Below are 24,148 nucleotides of genomic sequence, written 5' to 3' on the forward strand. Positions count from 1 at the left end.
TTGGGAAGATTCCCTGGAGAAGGAAATGGCAACCCACTCCAGTATTCTTGCCTGGAGAATCCCATGGACAGAGGAGAGTGGTGGGCTACAGTCCATGGGGTCACAAGGTTCGAACACAACTTGGCAACTAAACGGGAACAGAGTAGAAAGGTGATTTCCAGGGCTAAGGGGTAGGGGAATAAGTAGAGACTGTTCAGGGGATACAAACTTGATGCAGAAAGGTTAGTAAATTCTGAGGAAATAATATAAAGCACAGTGACTCCAGTTGGTAACAGTGCATTGTATAACTGAAATTTACTGAGAGAGATACTGAGAGATTTACTGAGAGATATACAAAAATAAATACATCCGTAAATATGTGAGGTATTGAATTGGTTAGTTTGGTATTGGGGAACCTTTCACCATGTATGTGTATATCAAATGATTAGGTTGTATACTTAATATACTTCGTAAATTAGGTGCTCCCCTGGTGTGACAGTGATTAAGAATCCGCTTTGCAATGCAAGGTCCACCAGTTCGATCCCTGGCCCGGAAGGATTCCCACCTGCTGTGGGGCACCTGAGTCTGCGTGCTGCAGTTGCTGAAGCCCGTGCGCCCCAGAGCACGTGCTCTGCGGCAAGAGAGACCCCGGCAATGAGGAGCCCGCACATCACCGCTACTGAGCAGCCCCGCTCACCGCAACCAGAGAAAGCCCACGTGCGGAGCAAAGACCCAGTCAGCCAGAAACAAAATAATAGATGTAAAAATAAGTAAACAAATCAGTTTACCTTGGTCAAGCTGGAGGTCAGGTAGGGGAAAGTAAACACATAAATAAACTATGTCTAGAAAATAAAATCGTTCTCAGCAATAAACGGGAACAAACTGCTGATTCTCGCAACAGTATGGATGAATCTTAAATATGTTTTGCCAAGTACAATAAACCATTTATGTGACATTTTAAGAATGCCGAAACTATTGGAAAGGAAGAGAGACTGGTGGTTCCCAGGAACTGGTCAGGGAGAGGAATTGGCTGAAAGAAGGTAACAGCGGGAATTTGGGGGTGAGCGAGCTGTTCTGTTTGGTGTTGTGATGGTGGATACATGACGCGTTGCGCATTTCCCCCGAACCGTGCATCTCAAGGAGCAGTAGATTTTGTGTCTGTTCATTTCTTAAATATCGGTCACAGTATGGGGAATGCAAGCTATAGTTCAGACCACACCAAATTAATTTGTTTTCCAAATGACTTGTATAACCATTGTTATATTATATTTATTAGGGTTGAACATATAAATAAATAAGTATATTGTAGATAAGACAGCCAGGTTTCTCAGTGTTGAAGAAATACAAATAAGCAAAGGGCAAAGGCTGGAATGAATTTTGTCTTGCTGGTTTGGGTTGGAGATATCACTATGTATTCATATGAACTCATGAAAGGGAGGGAGGAAGGGATAGATAGCTGGATGAATGCATATATATATATATATATATATATATGTTTCATATATTTTTATATGTATATATGTATGTTTTATACATTTATGTATATGCATACGTATATATATATTACACACACATTTCCCTAGGTGTTTCTGTTGAGAGCCCCTAGAGGCGGTGAGCACCTAGCACCTAGCACCTAGATTTGGTTTCTAAATACCATTCTCCAGTAAACAGGACTGGACTCCTTGGAGAGTGGTTTCTTCGAGGACTGAAACAGGGAAAATACAAGATGAGCTTGAAGGTAGCATCTTGTGGTATCAGAAAGAAAGGATGTACTTATAAAACAGAGAGGAAAAACGATGAGACATGTTGCTAGGACGTGGAAGCCTACTTGTAGGCCATCCAGTGACCAAAGCTGGAAAAATTTGAACAAAAGAGTAATTGTGGTGTTTGATTATAATCCAAAGAATAAAATAAATATCTATGTGTACAGAGGAATTCCAGTTAGTAGTGAAGAAGAAATTAGGGAAATAAAAAAATCACCGTTAGATCATCACAATATTATTGTCATAAGCAAGATCCACAGGTGAATGCTAAAATTAGTGGTCAGAAGCTTAAGGAGAAACAGGATGTTTTCGTAGTCACAAGGTATCGCCCCCAAATCACATACAAAGGAAAATAGTAACTTCACCATATAGAAACTTGCCCCAAACCACCTTAAGCAAGTAATCCAGGTTCATCCCTAATGATGAAGCACGCACCTCCTGGCGTGGTATGCTGAGAGGGTGTCACCCATGATATCCTTCTCAAGAATGTATAGCCCCAGTCTAATCATGAGAAGACCTCAAACCTGCAGAACCACTGACTAGTACTCTACTAGTACTCTTCATGACTAGTACTAGGTCATGAAGGACAAGGGGAAGCCTAGGAACTGTCACTGTCTGGAGGCGACCAAGGAGTCATGACAGCCAAGTGCACCGTGGGGTCACGGATAGGATCCTGGAAACGGAAAAAACATTAGTGAAAAAAAAAGGTGAAATCTGAATGAAGTCTGAAGTTTACTTTTTAGTATTGCATCATTAGCTTCTTAATTCTGACAGTTTTATTTGGGTTATGTAAGGTGTTAACATTGCAGAGAATTCCATGGGGGTCCAGTGGTTAGGACTCCGTGCTCCCACTGCAGAGGACATGGGTTCCGTCCCTGGTGAGGGACCTAAGATCCCCGCTGCTGTGTGGTGTGACCAAAGCAAAAAAAAAAAAAAAAAAAAAAGTATTAACACTGCAGAAACTGGGTGATGAGCATAAGGGAATTCTGTACTATCTTTGCAAACCCAAAACTGTCTATTAATAAAAGTTAAATTAAAAGTAAACTACAGTTACCTGAGTCCAGTGTTATTTTCATGTATGTCACAATTATTTATAAAATAACCAATGGAGAAAAAAATGCTGTTTTTCTCTGATAACCAAACAAGCAATTTTGGTGATTATTCAGCTTGTGGTTTATTTTAAATGTATTTTGGCGGTGGCTATTTTGGTTGAGTTTTTTATTATTAGTTTTTATTTTTCATTGGAGGACCGTTCCTTACCATATTGTGTTAATTTCTGCCGTATAGCCGCGTGAATCAGCCATACATCCCTGCGTTCCTCCGCGAGCCTGCCTCCCACCAGCCCATCCCACCCCTGCGGGTTGTCACGGAGCCCCGCGCCGAGCTCCCTGGGCTCTGCGGCGGCCTCCCCCGAGTGCGCATGTCAGTGCATCCCGCCCTCTCCTTCCCCTGCTGTCCACAAGGCCGCTCTCTACCCCTGCCCGGCAAGGAGGTTTATCAGTACCGTTTTTCTAGATTCCATATTTTCGTAGAAATTTTGATTTAAAAAATTCAGTATTCAGAGTTTAATAGCAATGAAACCAAAGGTGATTCAGGACATTGAAACAGGTGAAGATGCTCTTATTCTGGTTATGTGTTTTCCAGCAGTGTATCGGAGCCTATTAGCTTTCTTCTCCTCTGCCCCCGCTTTATTAAGTGATTCTGACCGCCTCCTCCATACTTAACGTACATTGTAATGTCAGAGTTAAGCTTTCCCTGCTTGAAGGAGGTTCAGAGGGGGTTCAGAGGCAGGGCTGGGCAACTAGGGCTTCCTCAGTTGGTGAAGGGACGCATGGGGAAGCAGAAGCTGTGAGCTGCCGAAGCACTGTGCGTGGTACCCGGTCCGAACCCGCTGACAGCTGTACCCGAGGTGTTATCAGTAGAGATTGCCTGCTAATCTGCCAGACATAGTCTAATACTGTTCACTGGACTTCATCTCTACCTGTTGTATTCTGCATGCTTGGCACTATACTAGGGCGTGCAGAAATCAAAATCATGGTCTCTGCCCAAGAAGTTCCACTTGTTTTGAAAACAGACAAACTTGAGGGTTCTGTAGGAGATGGAAAGGCCAGAGACTTTCGAGCCTCTGCAGCCATATCCTCTCAGCTTCTTCCTCTAATTCCTAGGACTGTGCTTTGGCATGTTTATCTAAGTTCTGAGTCTGTTTCCTTACCTGTGGTGTAGGATACTAATGTCAGTCTTCCAAGACTGCCGTGGTCACTAATGCCTGACACACGGGCGTTGCTTAGGGAACCGCAGCTGTGCTTATCATGGTCCTTGTCATCAGGACTTAGAGGCCATTAGAAGTATGACCGTTTCTTACTCCAGGTGACTCTATTCAGTGAATATTGTGTAACTCAACCTTTGTGTTCCATCTTTGTTTTATCCTTTTAGAGATGATGAAGAGAAAAAAAAGTCTGTGTCCGAAGGTACCGATGAGAAGGCTAATGGAACACACCCAAAGACCATCAGCCGTATTGGGAGCACTACCAACCCATTCCTGGACATTCCTCACGACCCCAACGCTGCTGTGTACAAAAGCGGGTTCTTGGCTCGGAAGATCCATGCAGATATGGATGGAAAGAAGAGTAAGCGCCATTTGTTGACATTCCCTGTTTCGTTTATCTCATCTTTAATATAAGCTCAAAATTAAAGTGAATTTATCAGAAGCAAAGAAATAAAGAAAAATGATATTTATTTAGAAAAATATTCTTGAAGTTTGATAAAACCTCTAAGCCTAAATCATAAACCCTTATGTACTTGATCTTCTGCAAATAGAATTTTAGAACTTCAGAACCAGAAGACTCAAAGATGATTCATTTCTAACCTCTTATTCATCTATTTATACCTGCCTTCAGCAAATAACTTTGAGTGCCTGCCGTGCGCTAGGCATCAAAAGTACAGTAGTGTTTAGAAAGGACAAAGGTCCTGTCTTCATGAAGTTTCCGTTTCTGGTGGTTGAAGGGAAGGTTCGGCTTATAACGCGTAGAATAATAAATAGCGTGAGGCCCTGGAGACAGAGCGAGGAGGGACAGACTTGTGATCCAGGCACACACGGAGCGTGCACGTCTGTGGAGGCGGGACAGGCGTGTGTAGGCAACATGTATGTTTCGCCCTGGAAAACGGAAGCCGGGCCACGTGACAGGCTTGTCCGCTGACGCGTGATGGTGGAGGTCCAGGCGGAATGGTGTGTGTCTGTGTCTGGGATGGCCTTTGCAGAGGGTGAAATGGCAGTCACAGTAGACAGTACAGTGGACAGACGGAGGTAGCTGCTGCGGATGCTCAGCATCAGGCTGCTCCTCCAGACACAGGCGTGCGGCGCTGGGATGCACAGTCCTGCTGCTCCCGTCTACACTGCGCACATTTTCCTTCAGGTGTTAGCGTATTCTAGCATGTTCTGCTGGGGTGCCGTCAAGAGAAACGTTGCGATAGAGTAGCTTTGACGCTGGCTCGTGCTGCTTCCCAAGTTCTGTAGGAGTGTCCCCACCACCTTTTCTAGGCCCCCTGTGCACTACCCAACAAGGCCGCTTCGTTTTCTAACAACGTTGTGTCTGTGCACCAGTTACAAGTGACAGTTACGTCTAACAGCTTAGGAAGAAGGGGCAGGGAAACACCTGAAGATGAAGAACTGTCTCCAGGGCGTTTCCTGCATTTCTTTCTCTTTATTATTTTGTGTATCACATGTATTCTTTTCTTATTGAGGTATAATTGATGTATAATATTATCTTCAGGTGTATAACATAGTGATTCAAAAATGGTCTAGCTTATACTCCAGTTATAGTTATTGTAAAATATTGGCTGTAATTTCCTGTGTGTACAATGTGTCCTTCTGGCTTATTTATTTTATACGTAGTAGTTTTTATCCCTTAATCTCCCACCCCATATTGCTCCTCTCCCATCCTGCTCCCCAAGGTAAACACTAGCTGGATCTACATATCTGTGAGTCTGTTTCTTTTTTGTAATATTCACTCATTTGTTTTTTAGATTCCAGGAATAAGTGGTGAAACACAGTATTTGTCTTTCTCTGTCTGCCTTTTTTCACTAGCCTTGATACCCTCCAGATCCATTCACATTGTTGCAAATGACAGAATTTCATTCTTTTTCATGTCTGAGTAATATTCCATTGTGTGTGTGGGGTATGTGTATCTCACATCTTCTTTATTCATTTATCAGTTGATGGACTCTTAGGTTGCTTCCATATCTTGGCTGGAAAGTTAGCTGATAATCTTATAGGAGCTCCTTTGTAAGTAACTTGTTGCTTTTACCCTGATGCTTTTCATATGCTGTCTTTATTTTTTAATTTTTGCCATTTTAATTACAGTGTCAGTGTAGTCCCCTTTGGGTTGATCCTGTTTCAGACTGTGGATTTTCAACCAAGGAGTCCATTTCCTCTCCCAGGTTAGGGAAGTTTTCAGCTACTATATATTCAAGTATGTTGTCTTCCACGTTCTCTCTTCTCCTTCTGGTGCCCTAACTGAGAATGTTGGTGCACTTGATGTTGCCCCCAGCGATCTCCTAAACTCTTCTCATTTCTTTCATTCTTTTTTCTGCTCAGTGGCAGTGATTTCCACTACTCCGTTTTCCGGTTCACTGATCCATTCCTCTGTATCACTTCATCTGCTGCCAATTCCTTCTAGTGTATTTTTCTATTTCAGTTGTATTCTTCATCTGTTTAGTTGTTGTTTGTATTTTCTAACTCTTTGTTAAAAAGTCCTAACCTCTCCCTCTGTTGAGTCATTCTTCTCCTGAGTTCTTTGGTCATCTTTACAATTGGTACCTTGAACTCTTTCTCAATTAAATCGTGTATCTCCACTTAGTTCTTCTTCTAGGGTTTCTTCTTGTTCCTATATTTGGAACACATTCTCCTGTCATCTCACTGTGCCTTATTTGCTGGTTTCATTTCTGTGTATCCGATAACTTGGTGACATTTCCTGCCCTTGGAGAACGACCTTCGGTAGGGACTTCCTCTGTAGCCCAGCAGCACTCACCAGAGCTCTGGGCTCTAGGGGTGCCTCATCCTAAGACGACTCTGTGGGTCCTCCCCTCGTGGTGGGCTGACTACGATGGGTGATCTCGCAGGCGTGGCTGGCCCCTGGGCTGGTTGCTTGCCAGGCCCTCCTTGTGCAGAGCTTGCTGGTCACTGGTTGGTGCGCCTGAGTCACCAGGTGGCTGGCTGCCTCACTCCTGGTGAGCCCAGGGTTTATGCTGGCCCAGTGATGGGCAGAGCCAGGCCCTGGGGTCTAACTGCAGGATCCGGGGGTGCCAGAGCTGGAACTGTAGCTCTGTTGCGTGGAACTGGATCCTGGGGCAGCTGGCTAAGGGACCCAGTGTCTCTCAGAGCTGGTGTTGGCCTGGAGGTAGGCAGTTCAGGGCCCAGCTCGTGGGTGGGCTCAGTCTGCAGGCTCCAAGGCTGCAGTTTTCCTTGGGTGTGTCTCTGCCTGCTGGTGGCCGATGCTGGTCCCAGGGCTAGAGCAGACTCGCTGGGGAGTGGGGCCGAGGCCCAGGAGATTCCGGGGCTGGTGCCTGTTCACTCTGTGGAGCTGGGCCCTGGGGTCGATGGCTGCAGGGCCCTGGGGCTCCCAGGTCTGGGTTCTGTGCGCTGGTGTGTGCAGCCAGGTCCTGGACCCTCTGGTGGACAGGGCGTGCTCAGGGCCAGCCGTGGGCTCAGGGAGGCCTTGAGGCAGCCTTCTGGTGGGCGGGACTGTGTCCCCACCTAGTTAGCTGCATGGCCTGAGTTCCTGGTCCCTTCAGGTTGGCGGGTGGAGGTGCGGCTGGGTCCGGAGGCTCACAAGACAAGGGGAGGACCTACAGGGCGCTTGCCAACCCCGGTGTCCCGAGGTAGAGCGGGCGTCCACAGTGGCTGGCTCCCGTGTGTCCCACCACAGCTGCAGCTGCCCCGGCCTCTCTGAGAGGCTCTCTGACATCAGCAGGTGGGTCTGACCCTGGATCCTTTCAAATGACTGCTTCAAAGCCTTAGGTATCTCCTTTGCGAACTTCTGGTTGGTTAGGGCAGTTTTAAATATCACAGGCTTTTTCTTTTTAGCAACATAAGAAGTTCTGCCTGTTACCTGCCTCTGCTTCAGTCTCTGTTTCTGATCCTGCCTCAGAACCCAAAATAGGTGGGGAAACAGATGCCTCAGGTAAGGTGGGGCCAACTAGGCCCAGTCTCCAGACTTCACTCCTACGCTTGTGTTATCACCCAGGGCTCTTCACTTCTGCCTTTGAGACGGGGGTTGCGGGAGGAGCCTTGAAGTTTGAGGCTTTAATCTTCAAGCTCTTCCTAGATATTCCCAATTCAATTTTTCATGGATTTTAAGATCACATTAGTATGGACAAGATAATTCAACTTTTTCAGTACAGGAAAGTGCATAATTTCTAATGATAATTAGATAATCAGTTGTGTCCAATTCTTTGCAACCCTAGGCTCCTCTGTCCATGGAATTCTCTAAGCAAAAATACTGGAGCAGGTAGCCATTCCTTTCTCCAGGGAATCTTCCCACGTAGGGATTGAGCCCGGGTCTCCTATGTTGCAGGCAGATGCTTTTACCAGCTGAGCCACCAGGAAAGCCCAGTGATAGTTTATATATACTAAAGTTTATCAGGAAGCAACAGTGAGAACTGGACAGGGAACAACAGACTGGTTCCAAATCGGAAAAGGAGTATACAAGACTGTATATTGTCACCCTGCTTATTTAACTTATATGCAGAGTACATCATGAGAAACTCTGGGCTGGAGGAAGCACAAGCTGGAATCAAGATTGCCGGGAGAAATATCAATAACCTCAGATATGCAGATGACAGCACCCTTATGGCAGAAAGTTAAGAACTAAAGAGCCTCTTGATGAAAGTGAAAGAGGAGAGTGAAAAAGTTGGCTTAAAGCTTAACATTCAGAAAACTAAGATCATGGCATCCGGTCCCATCACTTCATGGCAAATAGATGGGGAAACAGTGTCAGACTTTATTTTTTTTGGGCTCCAGAATCACTGCAGATGATGACTGCAGCCATGAAATTAAAAGACACTTGCTCTTTGGAAGAAAAGTTATGACCAACCTAGACAGCATATTAAAAAGCAGAGACATTACTTTACCAACAAAGGTCCATCTAGTCAAGGCTATGGTTTTTCCAGTGGTCATGTATGGATGTGAGAGTTGGACTATAAAGAAAGCTGAGTGCTGAAGAATTGATGCTTTTGAACTATGGTGTTGGAGAAGACTCTTGAGAGTCCCTTGGACTGCAAGGAGATCCAGCCAGTCCATCCTAAAGGAAATTAGTCCTGACTATTCATTGGAAAGACTGATGATGAAGCTGAAACTCCAAAACTTTGGCCACCTGATGTGAAGAACTGACTCAGTGGAAAAGACCCTGATGCTGGGAATGATTGAAGGCAGGAGGAGAAGGGGATGACAGAGGGTGAGATGGTTGGATGGCATCACTGACTCAATGGACATGAGTTTGAGTAAACTCCGGGAGTTGGTGATGGACAGGGAGGCCTGGCGTGCTGCAGTCCATGGGTTCACAAAGAGTTGGACATGACTGAGTGACTGAATTGAACTGAACTGAACTGAAAGTTTATCAACTTCAAGTACATCGTCTGAGTTCTAAAAATGTATACAGTTGTGTGACTACCATCACAACCAAGACATATAGCATTTCCATTAGCTGACAAAGTTCTTATAGTTAATTCCTTCCACTTTGCTCCCAATGGCAACCCTTATTTGTCCTTGGGCTCTGAGCTTTCTCTTTCCTATAATTTCAGTGAGTGGAATCCTGCATACATTTTTGGGCTTGGCTTCTTTTGCTTGGTTGTGTTCTTTGCAGATTCGTTCCATTGCAGATTCGTTCCATTGCTGGGATATCCCACAGTTTACACATGCACCAGCTGGGCTTTTGTGTTTTCAGTTTGGGGCTTTATAAATAAACTTGCTTTGGCTGGTCTCAAACAAGTGTATGCATATAGAAATGTTTTCATCTCTTTTCAGGAGGGATCTTAGGGTGAGGGAGTGAGCCTGCTGGGATATATGCTAAGTATACATTTAACCTTGTAATAAACTTCTAAACTTTCCAAACTGTGCTGTTTTGCATTCCTGAAAACGGTGCATTTTATGTCCTCTTGATAAAATGATCCCTTTTTGTGAAAAGACCTTCTTTATTCCTGGTCACATTCCTTAGTTTGAAATCTACTTTATCTAACATTAATATAGTGACTCTAGCTTTCTTTTCAATTTTTGCCTAATATGCAGAAATTTTTTCTAGCTTTGTTGTCCTACTCCATGATCTTGCCTTTAAAATTGTTTTGTGCAATGTATTGGCGGGTCTTTTTAACCCACTGTCTTTTAATTGGAGTCTTTACATTTATAGTAATTACAGATATCGTTGACTTTAATTCTGCCATCTTGCTCTTTGATTTTTATTTTTTCCTCTTTCTCTGCCTTTTTTGGACAGCGTGTGGATGTGTGTGGTTCAGTCTTTCTCACTTGTTGGCATATTAGTTGTACATCTTTATTTAATAAGTTTAATGATTGCTGGAAGGTTTACAGTATAATCTTTAACTGGTCAGTCTGCCTTCAAATGTTACCACTTCGTGTGTACTTTGAAACCTTTATAACAGGTTTCCCCTTTCTCTTTACTAGGAATGTGCTATTATCATACATTTTAATTATGTCTATTAAACTCATGCTACATTGTTATTATTTTTGCTTTAGAAAGAGATGTATTCTTTACTTTTACTCACATACTGACCACTGCTGGTGTACTGGGTTCCTGTTTGCAATTTCACATTTCTATTTAGTAGCTTTTTTTTTTCCCCTGCCTAGACAATTTCTTTCAATTTATCTTATAGTAAACTGCTGGTGAAAAATGTTCTCATGTTTTATTGGCTTTTAAAATAATTTGTGCTGCACCTTAACTTTAGGAATTTATATTCACTGGTGTATAATTCCTTGACAGTGCTTTCATTTTTGTTTAAAATTTTAATATGTTGTTCTGTTGTTCTCTGCCCTGTGTGGTTTAGACAAAGGTCTGCCATCATTTTTCGTTCCTGTGTATGTAGTGTGGGTTCCTACCCCTCTGGCCACTCTCAAAATTTCTCTCTTTATCTTTAATTTTAAGTAGTTTTATTGTGAGGTGTTTTACTTTATGTTTTCCTTGCCTGGTGATTATTTTTAAGTTCTTGGATTTATCACTTTATGTTTTTCACCAAATCTAGAAGTTTTTCAGTCGTCATTTTTATAGTACCCACCCCTCTTTCTGGGACTCTAGTTCCCTATATATTGCACCATATTACATTGTTTTCCAACTCTTTTTTGTTTGTTTCTTCAGTACTTTATTTATTTTAATAATTTTTATTGCTTTTTCTTCAAGTTTACCACAGTATTTTTATCCCACATATAGTATTTTTATCTTAGAAACTGCAAAGTGAAAATGTTTATCCTCTGTTTCTCTCCTTATCAAGTCTGTATCTTTCTTAATATCCTTGAGCAGATTTTTCATGTTTACAATAGCTGTTTTAAGGTCCTTCTCTTCAAATTCATTCTGTCTTTTCTGGGACTGTTACATTCTTTGCATTCCTAGCAATTTTTATTTGGATACCAGACATTGTGACATTTTTCAGGGTGGATTTGGTTCTATTCCTTTAAAGAATGTTGGATTTTATTCCATTTGTCTTTTTCCTAGCTAATCTCTTCCATACTCCCCCATCCCTTTTGTTGGACTTCCAGTCATATCTGCTTTAACTGGTTAATCTCGCTGCTGGGTGGCTCTTGCAACATCACCCGACACGCTTCTGAACGCATCCTTCTGTTTTGAGAGCTGGTCACCATAAGCAGATTTAAAATATGCTTTATATTACTCTTGCCTAATGTGTTTTAAAGCACATCACTTTTCATTTCTAATATCTTAAAAGAGTGAAAAAGCAGTAGTGGAGCTTTCCTGGAAAGGAAGATCCGAATAACTTTTGAGAAGTCTGTGTAGTGATACCCCTTGGGCACAGTATTCTGCTAAGTCTGTAGAAACTTATTTGGATCCATCATATTCACTCTAGCCATCTCAGGCGGCCTGTAACGTGCTTGGAGCAGGGCTTCGGTTCCCACCCCGAGTCGGAGGCCAGGTCGTGGCAGTGAAAGCGCCAGATCCTAGCCACTAGACCAGTGGTCAGTGACAAGGGCTCTGGCCCTTCGGCTTTGCACAGAAGAGTTTCCATGAAGACAGGAAGTAGTGAAGCAAGTGAAGTAGTTATTAAGAGGAAAGAGTCCAGTACGTGTGGAGAGACACATGGGCAGCCTCAGAGCGAGAGTCCTCGGGTGGCACCCTCATAGCAGCTTAAGTCACTTACACTGGCCAGTTTTCCTTTGGCCAGTCATTCTGATTTACCCGGTTCACGGTCCATATTTGGGGTATCTCCGGATCCTTCCCTGTGTGAACACGCATCCCTTAGCAAAGGTGGTTTCTGCCGCAGGGGAGTGCATGTAGCTTAGCGTTGGTTGCCGTCACTCCCTTTGACCTCCGAGGAGCTTTTCTGCACACATGTGGTTGAGGAGATCTGACTTCAGGAATGAGAAATGCGTGGTCTGGGCAGGGCACAGCCTCCTCCCTTAATTGTCCTGCTCTTCTCATTTTGGTTGGTCAGTAGGGAATGAATGTCCAATTGCTTTATGCTGAGGGGTGCCGTCTGCCTCAGGACTCTATTGCGTTTGTAAGTATGTGTACATGGTGGGTGCTCTGGTGAAAGTTTTCATAAGTGAAGGTTTGGGTCAAAAGTCTGGAAAAAGATTAAAACCTTGGTTAACTTGTCTGTAAAGGACTACCTGTCCAACTCAAGATTTATCTTTCATTTTTTAAATTTACTCTAAAGTACTGAACTTGTCAGGGTATTTCAATTCCTCATATAAACTTCTTTTTTTTTAACTTGGAGACTTCCTTTCCTCTTATTTATTTATTTAGTCTTTTAAAGATATGCTCAGCTCAGAAATTGTCCAAGAAACAAATCATGATTAAAAGCAAATGTTCTGTCTCATAGAAGTATATGTGTTCACCAGACCCATTAAATCTGACATTAAGGACAAGCTTTGAACAGTCAGATTTAGAAAACAAAGCGTATCTTCTGGATTTTGTCAGGCAGAATGAAAAATAAAGTTCAATACATGCTCTTAGTTTTATTAACCAATGCATGATATTTGTGAAAATCAAAAAAGTGGAAACAAGGTACTCTAAATATGAATGTGCTAAATGATGATGAATAAGAAAGATAATCAAGCGATTACTTAATATTAGTGCTTTTTCCTAAGCACTTCATGCATCACTTCATTTAATCTTCACCCTAGGAAGCAGATATTACTACTATTATCCCCATTTTACTAAGGAGGAAATTAATCTTAAATTTGTTAGCCAAAGCTATAATATAGAATATCAGGAAATCTGGTGGAACTAAAATCTGATTATACCAAACTAACTATGGCACATTATTAAAAGCAGTGCCTGTGAGAACACATGCCTAGAAAACTTTCAAGTTCTCCACGTCTGTGCCATCAGGACCGTGGCATGTATTTAGATGACTAGAGGTCTCAGCCTGGGGTCAGCAAGGTGTAAGCATGTCTTTTACTTGGTCAGCCCAGCACTCTTTTGTAAATTGGATTGCGTGAATGTATCTGCATTTTCTGACCATCCTTTCCACAACTCCCCGTCTCATCGTGCCAGGCCTCCTCACACACAACTGCTGCTTCTCTGGCCCCAGGGTCTTCCGACATTGTGGACCACGTCCCCTGACCCCCACCTCCCACATAGACGCCGCTGCCTGCGGGGACAGGGCAGAAGAGGGGCACCAGGCCCCACCTAGCGCCGTGGTCCTACTTCAGTGTCAGTGTGGCAAGAAACGAAGCGCTCCGCTCGTTTTATTAGCACACTCTACGTCAGTTGAGGTGCAGGAAATGAATTTTTTTTCCTCCATGAATTAAAGCACCTAAAACTATATACATGCCCAAAGACTATCTTAAATATAGCCTCTCTCCGCTTAGGCGCTTACCTTTCAGTGTACGATACACACCAGACACGTAATTACAATCTAGAGTCCACAGCACAAATTGTTAAAAACGTATATTGTTAGCTAAGATACCGCATAAGATGTTCAGAATTGAGAAGTGCAGCTGGGTCGTGCTGACGTCTCCCAGATGACGAGATCCCCAGAGGACAGCGAAGCAGATAGGAGGGTCCAGAAGTAGCCGTGCTAGAGTTTATGGTAACGTGGTCATGAAACAGAGGCGGTGACTGAGATCATTTAAAGACTACAGAAGTGTTTCAGTAAATGGCGCTAAGGGTGTGTATGTGTGTGGTAGGTGAGTGGGCAATGTGTGTGGTGTAGGGGTATGTGGTTGTGTGTGGAAGGGATGAGGTGTGTATGGTGAGTGTGTGCATATGGAATGCAGGTGGGTGTGGATGGGGGCTCTGGGATATATGTGTTTCTGGGCCTCAGCCCAACCATAAAAATCAGTTTCAGGGAGATTAAAGGTAAAGATTTGAGAGACAAAATCTAAAATGTTTAGAGCAAAATGTGAAACATCTTAATGACCTTTGGGTAAAGAATGCTCTCTTAATGGCTGAGTGATATTGCAGTGTATATGGACCACATCTTCTTTACCCATGGATCTGTTGATGGACATTTAGGTTGCTTCCATGTCCTGGCTATTGTAAACAGATCTGCAATGAACATTGGGGTGCACGTATCTTTTCAGATCATGTTTTTCTCCGGGTATATGCCAGGAGTTGGGATTGCAGGGTCATAAGGTAGCTCTGTTTTTAGTTTTTAAGGAACCTCCATACGGTTCTCCCAAAGAAGGCAATGGCACCCCACTCCAGGACTCTTGCCTGGAAAATCCCATGGACAGAGGAGTCTGATGGGCTGCAGTCTGTGGGGTCTCGAAGAGTTGGACGTGACTGAGCGACTTCACTTTCACTTTTCACTTTCATGCATTGGAGAAGGACATGGCAACCCACTCCAGTGTTCTTGCCTGGAGAATCCCAGGGATGGGGGAGCCGGTGGGCTGCGGTCTATGGGGTTGCATGGAGTCGGACACCACTGAAGCGACTTAGCAGCAGCAGCAGCATACTGTTCTCCATAGTGACTGTACCAATTTACATTCCTACTTACCATGTAGGAGGATTCTGAGAAAGCTCTGTTAAGATTTAGAGAAACAAAAACAGTGAATGGATATATTGTTGCAGTGGCTCAGACTGTAAGGAATCCACCTGCAGTGCAGGAGACCCAGGTTCAGTCCCTGGGTTGGGAAGATCCCCTGGAGAAGGGAATGGCAATGCACTCCAGTATTCTTGCCTAGAGAATCCCATGGACAGAGAAGCCTGGCAGGCCACAGTCCATGGGGTCACAGAGAGTCAGACATGACTTTAGTGGCTTAGCATGGAATACATAAATATATGAAGAGATCCCCAGCCTTACCAATAACCCTCAGATTACCAAGGATCCTCAGATTAAACACGCAGTGAGATATTATCTCACGTCACATTGGCCAGAATTTGGAAGAGTAATAATACCATATGTTAGCAAGAATTTTAGAGCAATGTGAGTGTTGGTGGCCTCCTCACTTTGGAAGACAATTGGCAATCATAAATAAAGTTGGAAGAACTTACACCCATGTCTCAGTTAATCCAGCCCTAAGTGTGTATCTACAGAAATTCTTGCTGTTATACATGAAAGGAGTTGTTCATAGCAACCTTACAATAGCTCAAAATAAGACATTGGAAGGGTTTCATATATTTATGTAATAGAAAACTATGTAACTGTGAAAAGCAAATAACTAGAGTTACAGTTTTTAACATGAATGACTCTCACAAAAGGTAATGTTTAATGAAAAACTTAACTTGCAGAGAAATGTACACATATGGTAACATCCTAACACATGCAACACAGCACTGCTTTTAATGGGACTACAGTTCCATACAGAGATCTGTTCTGGCAAGGGGAAGAACGTGCAGTCAACGAGGAGTACACAGCGGTTCAGCTGTAGTGATGACTATTCAGTGTTTGGTACATTCTGGCCTCTTAATGTTTCATTATAAAATTTTTAAAACTTTATAGCATATCTGATTGAATGGAAAGTTTAGAAACAGTTGAAACTTGTTCAAGAAAAATAACAATTATAAAACCCAAACCCCCAAATTAGTATTCACCAGTGTAATACTTTAAACCTTCAACACAATAGTAAGATTGTGTTAGCTTTTCACATTTAGAAATGTAAAAGATTTAATTATATCAGTGAGAAATCCTTTGTCACACTGGCCAGAATTTGAAAAAGTAACAATACCAAGTGTTGGCAAGCATTTTAGAGCAATGTGAGTGTCAGTGGTCTCCCCTCTTTGAAAGACAGTTGGCAATAATAAAGTTGGAAGAGCCTTTATACAATGGGAAGTGAACATTGTTCACCTTAACCCTGTGAGATGCAGATGAAGGAATTTGGGACAGGAAAGCAGAAATCGGAGAACCCAAGGGACACAGGAAGAGAACCATCATGCTGCTCTTATTCTTTTAGCATAATTAAATAGTTTTATTCATTTATCTAAGCCTATAACAGATCAAGCAGAGAAAGTCACATTTACAGAAATAGATTCTACACTTGACTGCATATATATATATATATATATATATATATAGTTAAGTGTATGATATAGTTATACACACAATTCTATACATCATGCTGCTCTTAGAAAGAAGTAGAAGCAGGCTGCCTGATACCCAGGACACAGGAAATAATGCATGTGCTTGAAACTGCTGGGGCGACACATGCTGGTTTAGTTGCTAAGTCATGTCCGACTCTTCCGACCACATAGACTGCAGCCTACCAGGCTACTCTGCCCATAGGATTCTCTGGGCAAGAATACTGAAGTGAGTTGCCATTTCCTCCTCTAGAGGATCTTCCCGATTCAGGGGTAGAACCTGCATCTCCTGCATTGTACCCTGAGACACAATAAATGTTAAAAAGTGGTTCCTTTTGGAAAATGGGATTGGAAGAGTTGGGAGAAGTGAATTAAAAGAGGCTAATTATGTGGACATATCACTTTAACAATTTTGAATATTTTAATCACATTTCCAATATAGATTCTTCAGTGATTTTACCCACCTGAGATTTGTTTCAATTGAAATGTGGAAATGTTTGCTTCTTTTTAAGAGTGTGGGAGCCATATTTGTTTCACATTTTTTAAATCTCATTTTAAACACTTTGGATGTAAGGAGTGCTGGGAAGTGTCTTGAGAAGGTTAGGGGGTACCACTCACTTTAGAGGGGTTTACAGTTTGCCTATCAGCAAAGGTTTTGAAAATTCAGTCCCACACGTCAAATTTGAGGAAGCAGATATTATTCTGAGTCACCCATACTGAAAATAGAGTTGATGATGGCAATACAGGCAGAGATCTTTGCTATTGTGTAACATTGGGAACAGCGACACTATAATTAAGAGCTAATAAAAGTGGGATTTTTTTTCCCCCCAGAAGACAGTGTCTCCTCCTGTTAGAGATAGACTCTTGAAGTGGAGACAGAGCAAAGCAGTTATTTTAAAACCAGGCTGAGGCCCCCCGCCCCTCGCCCCCTGGCTGTGCAGCGGGGCTGTCCGGTGATACGCTTTGGCACGGGGACACAGCAGCGCCGTGAAGGCAGCCATCCGCGTCCTCACAGGAGTTTGGCAGCAGTCTAGTTCTGGGGACCTTTGATCAGTTTTCAACAAGGAGTGCCTCTTCACAGTTCTACATTTAGACTAAAAGAATGAGGTTTAGGTTTTTAAGTTCCATTTCATGGGTCTTGGCCTTCATTTACAATCCACCCTTTCCTGCAATAAAGTTGACTAAAACAGATTACCCACCATTCTCAGAAGCAGTACTTTTGACAAGGACTGTGGAATAGAAACTATAATCTTTTAGCAACGAAAAAATCTGTTCGGAATCTGCATGTTTCTTTCTGAAAGAATGCAGTTTTCATTACATCTGATTTTTAGAAATTATTCTGTGTGTACTGTTGACTCATTCTGTTTATATTTTCAGTATAGTTGACATTTAGGAGAAAGAAGAAAATAATCTTGGTGTCTCTGTGTTTATATATTGTAGTTTATTAAATTCCTCAGCAGCCTGATGAATATTTGGAATTAAAGGTACAATACTGATTTCCTCAAGGAAGTAGTTATGGTGATAGAAATTTATGTACAAAAATTTTATCACTGGATAGTACAGAATTAAGAATTTGAGCTTTGAATCTAGATAGATCGTTGATTCATTTTAGACATTCTTTCGTGCACCAGCTGTGTGCCAATCCATTCATTCTTGGTGTGGAATAATTTATGGAGAGGAAGGGGGTATATCTGAGCAGGTGTCATTCAGCTAATGGCAAAAGGAAGTCCATAACATCTTTGGACACAGAGAGCTTGTGTAAGAATATTCCAGGGAGGGAAGTGGGTTGTGCAGAAGCCCCACAGCGAGCCACCTTACAGATGCTCGTTAGTACACTGTCTGGCACACAGAACGAACCTAAGTGTTACTTAAGAACTTAATTTTAAAAATTTTATTTATTGTGGCTGTGCTGGGTCTTCGTTGCTACCTGCAGGCTTCTCAGTGCAGTGGTTTGTCTTGTTGCCGAGCCTGGGCTCCGGGCGCGTGGGCTTCAGTAGCCGCAGTGTGTGGACCCTAGAGTTCGGGCCCAGCAGTGTGGCGCACGGACTTAGTTGCTCTGCGCCATGTGGGATCTTCCCGGACCAGGGATCGAACCCATGTCCACTGCCTTGGCGGTTGGATTCTTAACCACTGGACCACCAGGGAAGTCCCTAACAACTTAATTCTTGTTTTAGGGACAGGATGTTGGCGGCAGCAGCACCATCAGTATCTTGGAAACAGCTTAATGACCACCAAGAGCTATATAGTGTCAGTCTTGCAACCCGTTTTTAAATGACATATTATGGTATAAGAAGTGGTGTTTAAAGAAACAAGGATGATATCACAGTTTTGTGGCAAATGTGTACATAGTAAAATGATTAGAAGCTTATATACCAACAGCTTATGTAAACTGTTCTAGTGATTTTATATATTTTTTTCTGTGTGTATGTGTGTGTTTTTCTGTTATTTTCCTTATATTTTTATTTACTTAAAATTTTTTTGCCATTAATGAGAATGTGTTGAATTAGAATGGCAATGGGGGATTCTGCATATAAGCAGTATCATATAAATGAACTTATTTACAGAGCAGAAACAGACTCCAAGTCTTAGAGAATGAACTTAGGAGTACCAGTGGAGCAGGCTAGTGGGAAAAGATAGATTGGGAGTTTGGGATAGACATGCACACAAGGCTATATTTAAAACAGATAGCCAAGAAGGACCTACTGTATGGCACAGGGAACACTGCTCCATATTCTGTAATAACCTAAATGGGAAAAGAATTTGAAAAAGAATAGATACAAGTATTAATATAGGTATAGCTGAAAGAAAATAAAATAGATAACTAACAAAATTTTTTTGCTATTGACACTGGACAAATATAACTTATGCTATCAGGAATAATTGATATTTTATGTGAAATATTTGTTACTTAAAATATAAACATTAATACAATAGAAAATTTAAAAGCTTAATGAAATATACTGATGTCTGAAATACAGAAAAGTGTTTGCCAAACAAAGACAAATTGGAGAAGGTATAACAAAGACATAGAATGATTATCAGTAAAAAAAAAAACAGTGACTGATAAGTAACAAAAATACAATGAAACAAATGTAAAGGCATAATTGGCTTTATTAAACCACTGGTCAGCTGGGCAGCATTCCACCTTGCCAGCAGCGAGGAGCTCGGAGGAGCTCTACAAAACGAAGGCTTTTCTAGGCAGGAGGGAAGGGCCAAGGGGACACCTCATGCTCCTCTGGGGGTGGACAGGGCCTCTAGCAGATTCCCTGCTGGTGCTGACAAGAAGCGTCCAGACTAGCTGGTGAAGACCATTCCTTGGGGGAGGCTGTATTAAGCCTTGGTCTTGTGAGGTGGGCCGAGCACAAATGACTCCATCTGGGGCCTGCTGTCTCTTTTTAAAGATCACTTGCGGTAAGGTGGTGGGTACTAAACCTCCCTTTAAAACCTCTTACCCTAAGTAAGTTGCGGGTGGAGTTAGTTGATCAGTGTCGTTGCACGCTGTTTTGGCAGCGCTTCCGCTGCTTGTTGCGGTCCTTGGCAGAATGCAGTCCTGTTGCCCTCGTAGAGTAAGTGGGAATTGGGGAAGCTCTTCCGAGCACTGGCAGTCTAATCGAATGGAAGAGGTTGGCCTGACGGGGAAGAGCTGAGAGCTAAACTGGTGGCGGCATCGCTTCAGACGCAGTCCGTGGCGGAGGGCTGTTTGCTGGCGTCTGTGTCACAGTCTTTAGGGACGGTCAGGAGCTGCGTTTCAGAGAGAGGAGCTGGCAGGGTCTCCTGAGGCTCTCAAGTGGGGAGAAAGAGTCAGACTGCTGTCTCCCTGAGAACAGACTCCTGGCTGCTCCTCCTTGCCACTGGGAAGGCTTTTTGTTTGACCTGCACTAGCTTTGGCCCAGGGGCACTTTCCAGGGCACTTGGGCTGTGTCACCATTACAGGAGCCTGTTTTAATTCGACTCATAGAAATGCACTGTCAGCAGAGTCTTTGAATTCTTGGTCAGAAGGTGCTTGTGAAGTTGAAGAAACTTGATTTGGTGTCACCTGACGAGCCAGATTCAAGCTTGTCTGATTCAGCAGTTACCTGTGCTCCTCAGATGGACGGTAATAATTTACCCTTACATTTTATTTTATCTTTTTATCATTTTTTAAAATTTATTTTTCGTTGGATAATTGCTTTACAGTGTCATGTTAGTTTCTGCCATACATCAATGCAAATCAACTACACGTATAGCACATCCCTTCCTCTTGAGTCTCCCTCCCACCCGCTTCTTATCCCTCGAGGTTGTCACGGGGCTCCAGCTTGAGCTCCCTGTGTCGTATAGCAACTTCCCACTATCTGTTTCACTTACGGTGACGTATATATTTCAGTGCTGCTCTCTCGGTGCATCCCACCCTCTCCCTCCCTCACTGTGTCCACAAGTCTGTTCTATATCTGCCTCTCTAGTCCTGTCCTGCAGACTAGGCTCATCAGTACCGTTTTCCTAGATTCCATATATACATGCTAATGTCTGGTATTTGTTTCCTCTTTCTGACTTACTTCGCTCTATATAACAGGCTCTGGGTTCATCCACCTCAGTTCAGTTGGCTCACATTCGTTCCTTTTCATGGCTGAATGATATTCCATTGTATATATATATATCACAGCTTCTTTATCCATTCATCTGTCAGTGGACATCTAGGTTGCTTCCATGTCCTAACTATAAAGAATGCTGCTATAAACTTTGGAGTACCATGTCTTTTATGGTTTTCTCAGGGTATATGCCCCAAAGTGGGATTGCTGGGTCATATAGAAGTTTTATTCCTTGCTTTTAAGATACATTTTATTTTAGTACATTGGTTTAAATAAGTTTGATAAATGAGTTCTGTAAATTGTGCACGAAATTGTAAAAGAACATAGTATGCTTGATATTTCTTAGAGTTCGGTGTTCATACCTTTCACATATAGTGAAGTTGTTGAACTTCAGTAACATTTTGCTATTGGCCAACTTTTTAAGATGGCCAACTATTTATTAAAAATAGCAAGTTCTGCAGCATCTTCCTCCAGTTTATAAGAATTGTGAGCATGGTTACTATAGTTAATAGCATTGTATTACATATTTGAAAGTTACTAAGAGGGTAGATCTTAGAAGTTCTTCATCCCAAGAAGAAACAGCAGTGTATGGCGATAAATGATAAGTACCCTTATAGTAGTCATTTTGCAATTTGGACAGATATTGAATCATTATATTGTATACCTGAAAATCATATATTATCATTAACTTTTGTTGAGTCGTATCACCTACATGCCTGTTTAGGACATCTGATTCTTTTCTTCATCTTTAGGAGTTTTTAGCCTTCTCTCTGGACACAGTAACAAATCAAAGCACTGGCTTGGAGATCCCACCTGCTTGGTCCCACTCAGGTGCTTGCTTGGAGGTCGTATAGGGGAGCTCCGTGGTAAACATCGACAGTGGCATTTCAGGCGACTGCTGAGTGGCCGAGAGGACAGTAAACCCACGGTGGGGAGACAGTGGAGGAGGCGGGCAGCTGTGAACTGCAGCATGCATCTGTAGGCTCTGGGGAGGTGGCGTCTGAGCAGGGACGACTGAGGCGAAGCGGCTGGTAACTGGAGCAGCTGGAGGGAGCGGGAGGTGTCGTTCATCCGTCAAAGTCCTAAATCAGTGTCTGTGACTCTGGTGTGTGTGTCCTGGAAATATAGCCGGGTTCCGAGGCCTTCCTGTCTTTGCTGCCTGCACCCTTCCCTGTAACCGTCAGCTCCTGAGGATGCACGCTTGTGAGTCCCGCCCTCTTCTCCACCCTCAGCAGCCCCAGGCCCTCACGTCCTCCTTGTGCCTCTAGGGATCAGGGAAGCCATCTCCCACCCAAGTGGGGAAGGATTTGTTTGTAAGTGGGGTTTGTGCATTTTCACAGCTTTTTATCAACACGTGGGTAAAGTTTCTCCGTCAGCTTTTGTTCCTCCTCCCGTCATCCGCTTTCACTGTTGGCATTCAGGTTTGATGTCTCCAGTGTCAAGACAGGATGGGACCTGGGACAGAACAGAAACCATAGCTATGTTAACGAATATGCTGCACTCCATCCTCCCCCAATTAATTAAGGGTGAAAGGCTACCCTGCTCTCTTAAGAATGTGTCAGTAATGTCTGGGGCAGAGGATTTCCTCTCAAAGGACTGACTCTAACAAAGAAAAATTTCTGAATACATGAATGATATTTAAAAAAATTAAGTCTTTGTGTTTTAGCATGGAAATTGGGTGCATTTTCTTTTAGCAGACATTATCCCTAACAATAAAAAAATATACTTTAAAAAGATTCACATACATTAACTCATCTAACTTTCAGAATACCCTTATGAAGTAGGTATCATTTTATTATTATTTTACCTAGGCAGTAAGTGACACCTGGAGAGACTGACCTTGACCTGCCCATAGTCACTCAGATGAAATCAAAATTTCAACCATGTGCCCTCTGTGAAAATTACTGTGCTGGCTTTTGTCCAGAGGTCATCCTGATAAAGGATGGTGGTGAGCAGTGTTATGAGACTTATGTAATTGAGATCTATGCTTTGATTCAATGTCTTAGTCCAAATGTACTGTAGAGAAGGTGGAGGTCAAAAGAAAACTCGTTTTTCCCCTTCGAAGTCTTGCTAAAAGCTAAATCCTCATTTAAAGCCTTCTCTGACTTCTAAATTCTACTCCTTTGTAGCGTTAGTGACTCCCTCTTCTCTACCTGCTGCAAACCCCCGTTGTGGTTATTCCGGGTTAGTGCCATGTTACCGTTTGGCTTATACGGCTTATCATGTTGTATTAAGTTTCACTGATAATGTGAACTCTTTAGGGGTAGGACCTGTGTCCTTAATAACCTTAATGAACAACATTGTAATTATGGTGTGGTATAGTGTCATTTTAGATTTTATAACCAGAGATGTTAGGCAACTTGTTGAAAATCAGAGAAACAGTAGACCTAAGAGTGTAAACAAAATCTGGGTTTCCAGGTTCTCGGTCCAAAGTACTTACTGCCATTCTAGAAAGATCGATTTAGGGTAAGAGTCTTGACTTCCTAAAGGAATAGAATAACATCCAGAGTCAACTTCAGCCTGCCAGGGGCATCCTGGGAGCCTGTTCTTCCAGTTCTCATGTTTCAGGTTCTGTTCTCTACCAATAACATAAACCTGTTTGTGTTATGAAAAGGAGATATTTTTTTCATGGAAAAACCATAGGTATATGTTGTACCTCTGGTTCCTTTAAGGTTGCCCCAGTTTTTCCTTCTATAAAATAGAGTTGATGGCATACAACAGCTCTCAGTCATAAAGAGAAAGATTATAAAGATTAACTGATATTTTTGAAATGTGTAAATTGCCTTAAATGTTTCAAAGGTAAATTATTTAAAAGTATAAGATAGTAATAGTACTGTTTTATTTCTACCACTCTGTTATAAACCTGAGGATAATTAACACTATCACTGGCTTAATAGTGTGTGAGTTTTCTCCCAAAGGTAACTTCTGCTGTGCACAGCTGGGATTCATTGTTTTAAGTAGAAATCTGAGTGTCTGAGTTACTCAATGAGGATTTAATAGTACTTCTTGTGATTGGAGAATGAAATGGCAACCCACTCCAGTACTCTTGCCTGGAGAATCCCATGAACAGAGGAGCCTGGTGGTCTACAGTCCATGGGGTTGCAAAGAGCCAGACATGACTGAGCAACTAACATACATTCAG

General features: G+C 42.6%; 1 protein-coding gene across 9 annotated transcripts in view; it reads left to right on the forward strand.

Moving 5' to 3' along the window:
* Positions 1–24,148, forward strand: part of PSD3 (pleckstrin and Sec7 domain containing 3) — a 475,326-nt gene that overhangs the window by 373,235 nt on the left and 77,943 nt on the right. For all 9 annotated transcript variants that reach the window (XR_010658389.1, XM_065901506.1, XM_065901507.1 and 6 more), the window contains one exon: positions 4,176–4,369. Coding sequence is in view for 8 of the 9 variants with exons in the window: in XM_065901506.1 (XP_065757578.1) it covers positions 4,176–4,369 (194 nt within the window). In the remaining variant the exon portion in view is untranslated. The remainder of the gene's footprint in view (positions 1–4,175; positions 4,370–24,148) is intronic.

Source organism: Muntiacus reevesi, chromosome 10 (assembly GCF_963930625.1).
Source record: "Muntiacus reevesi chromosome 10, mMunRee1.1, whole genome shotgun sequence".
Classification (NCBI taxonomy): domain Eukaryota; kingdom Metazoa; phylum Chordata; class Mammalia; order Artiodactyla; family Cervidae; genus Muntiacus; species Muntiacus reevesi.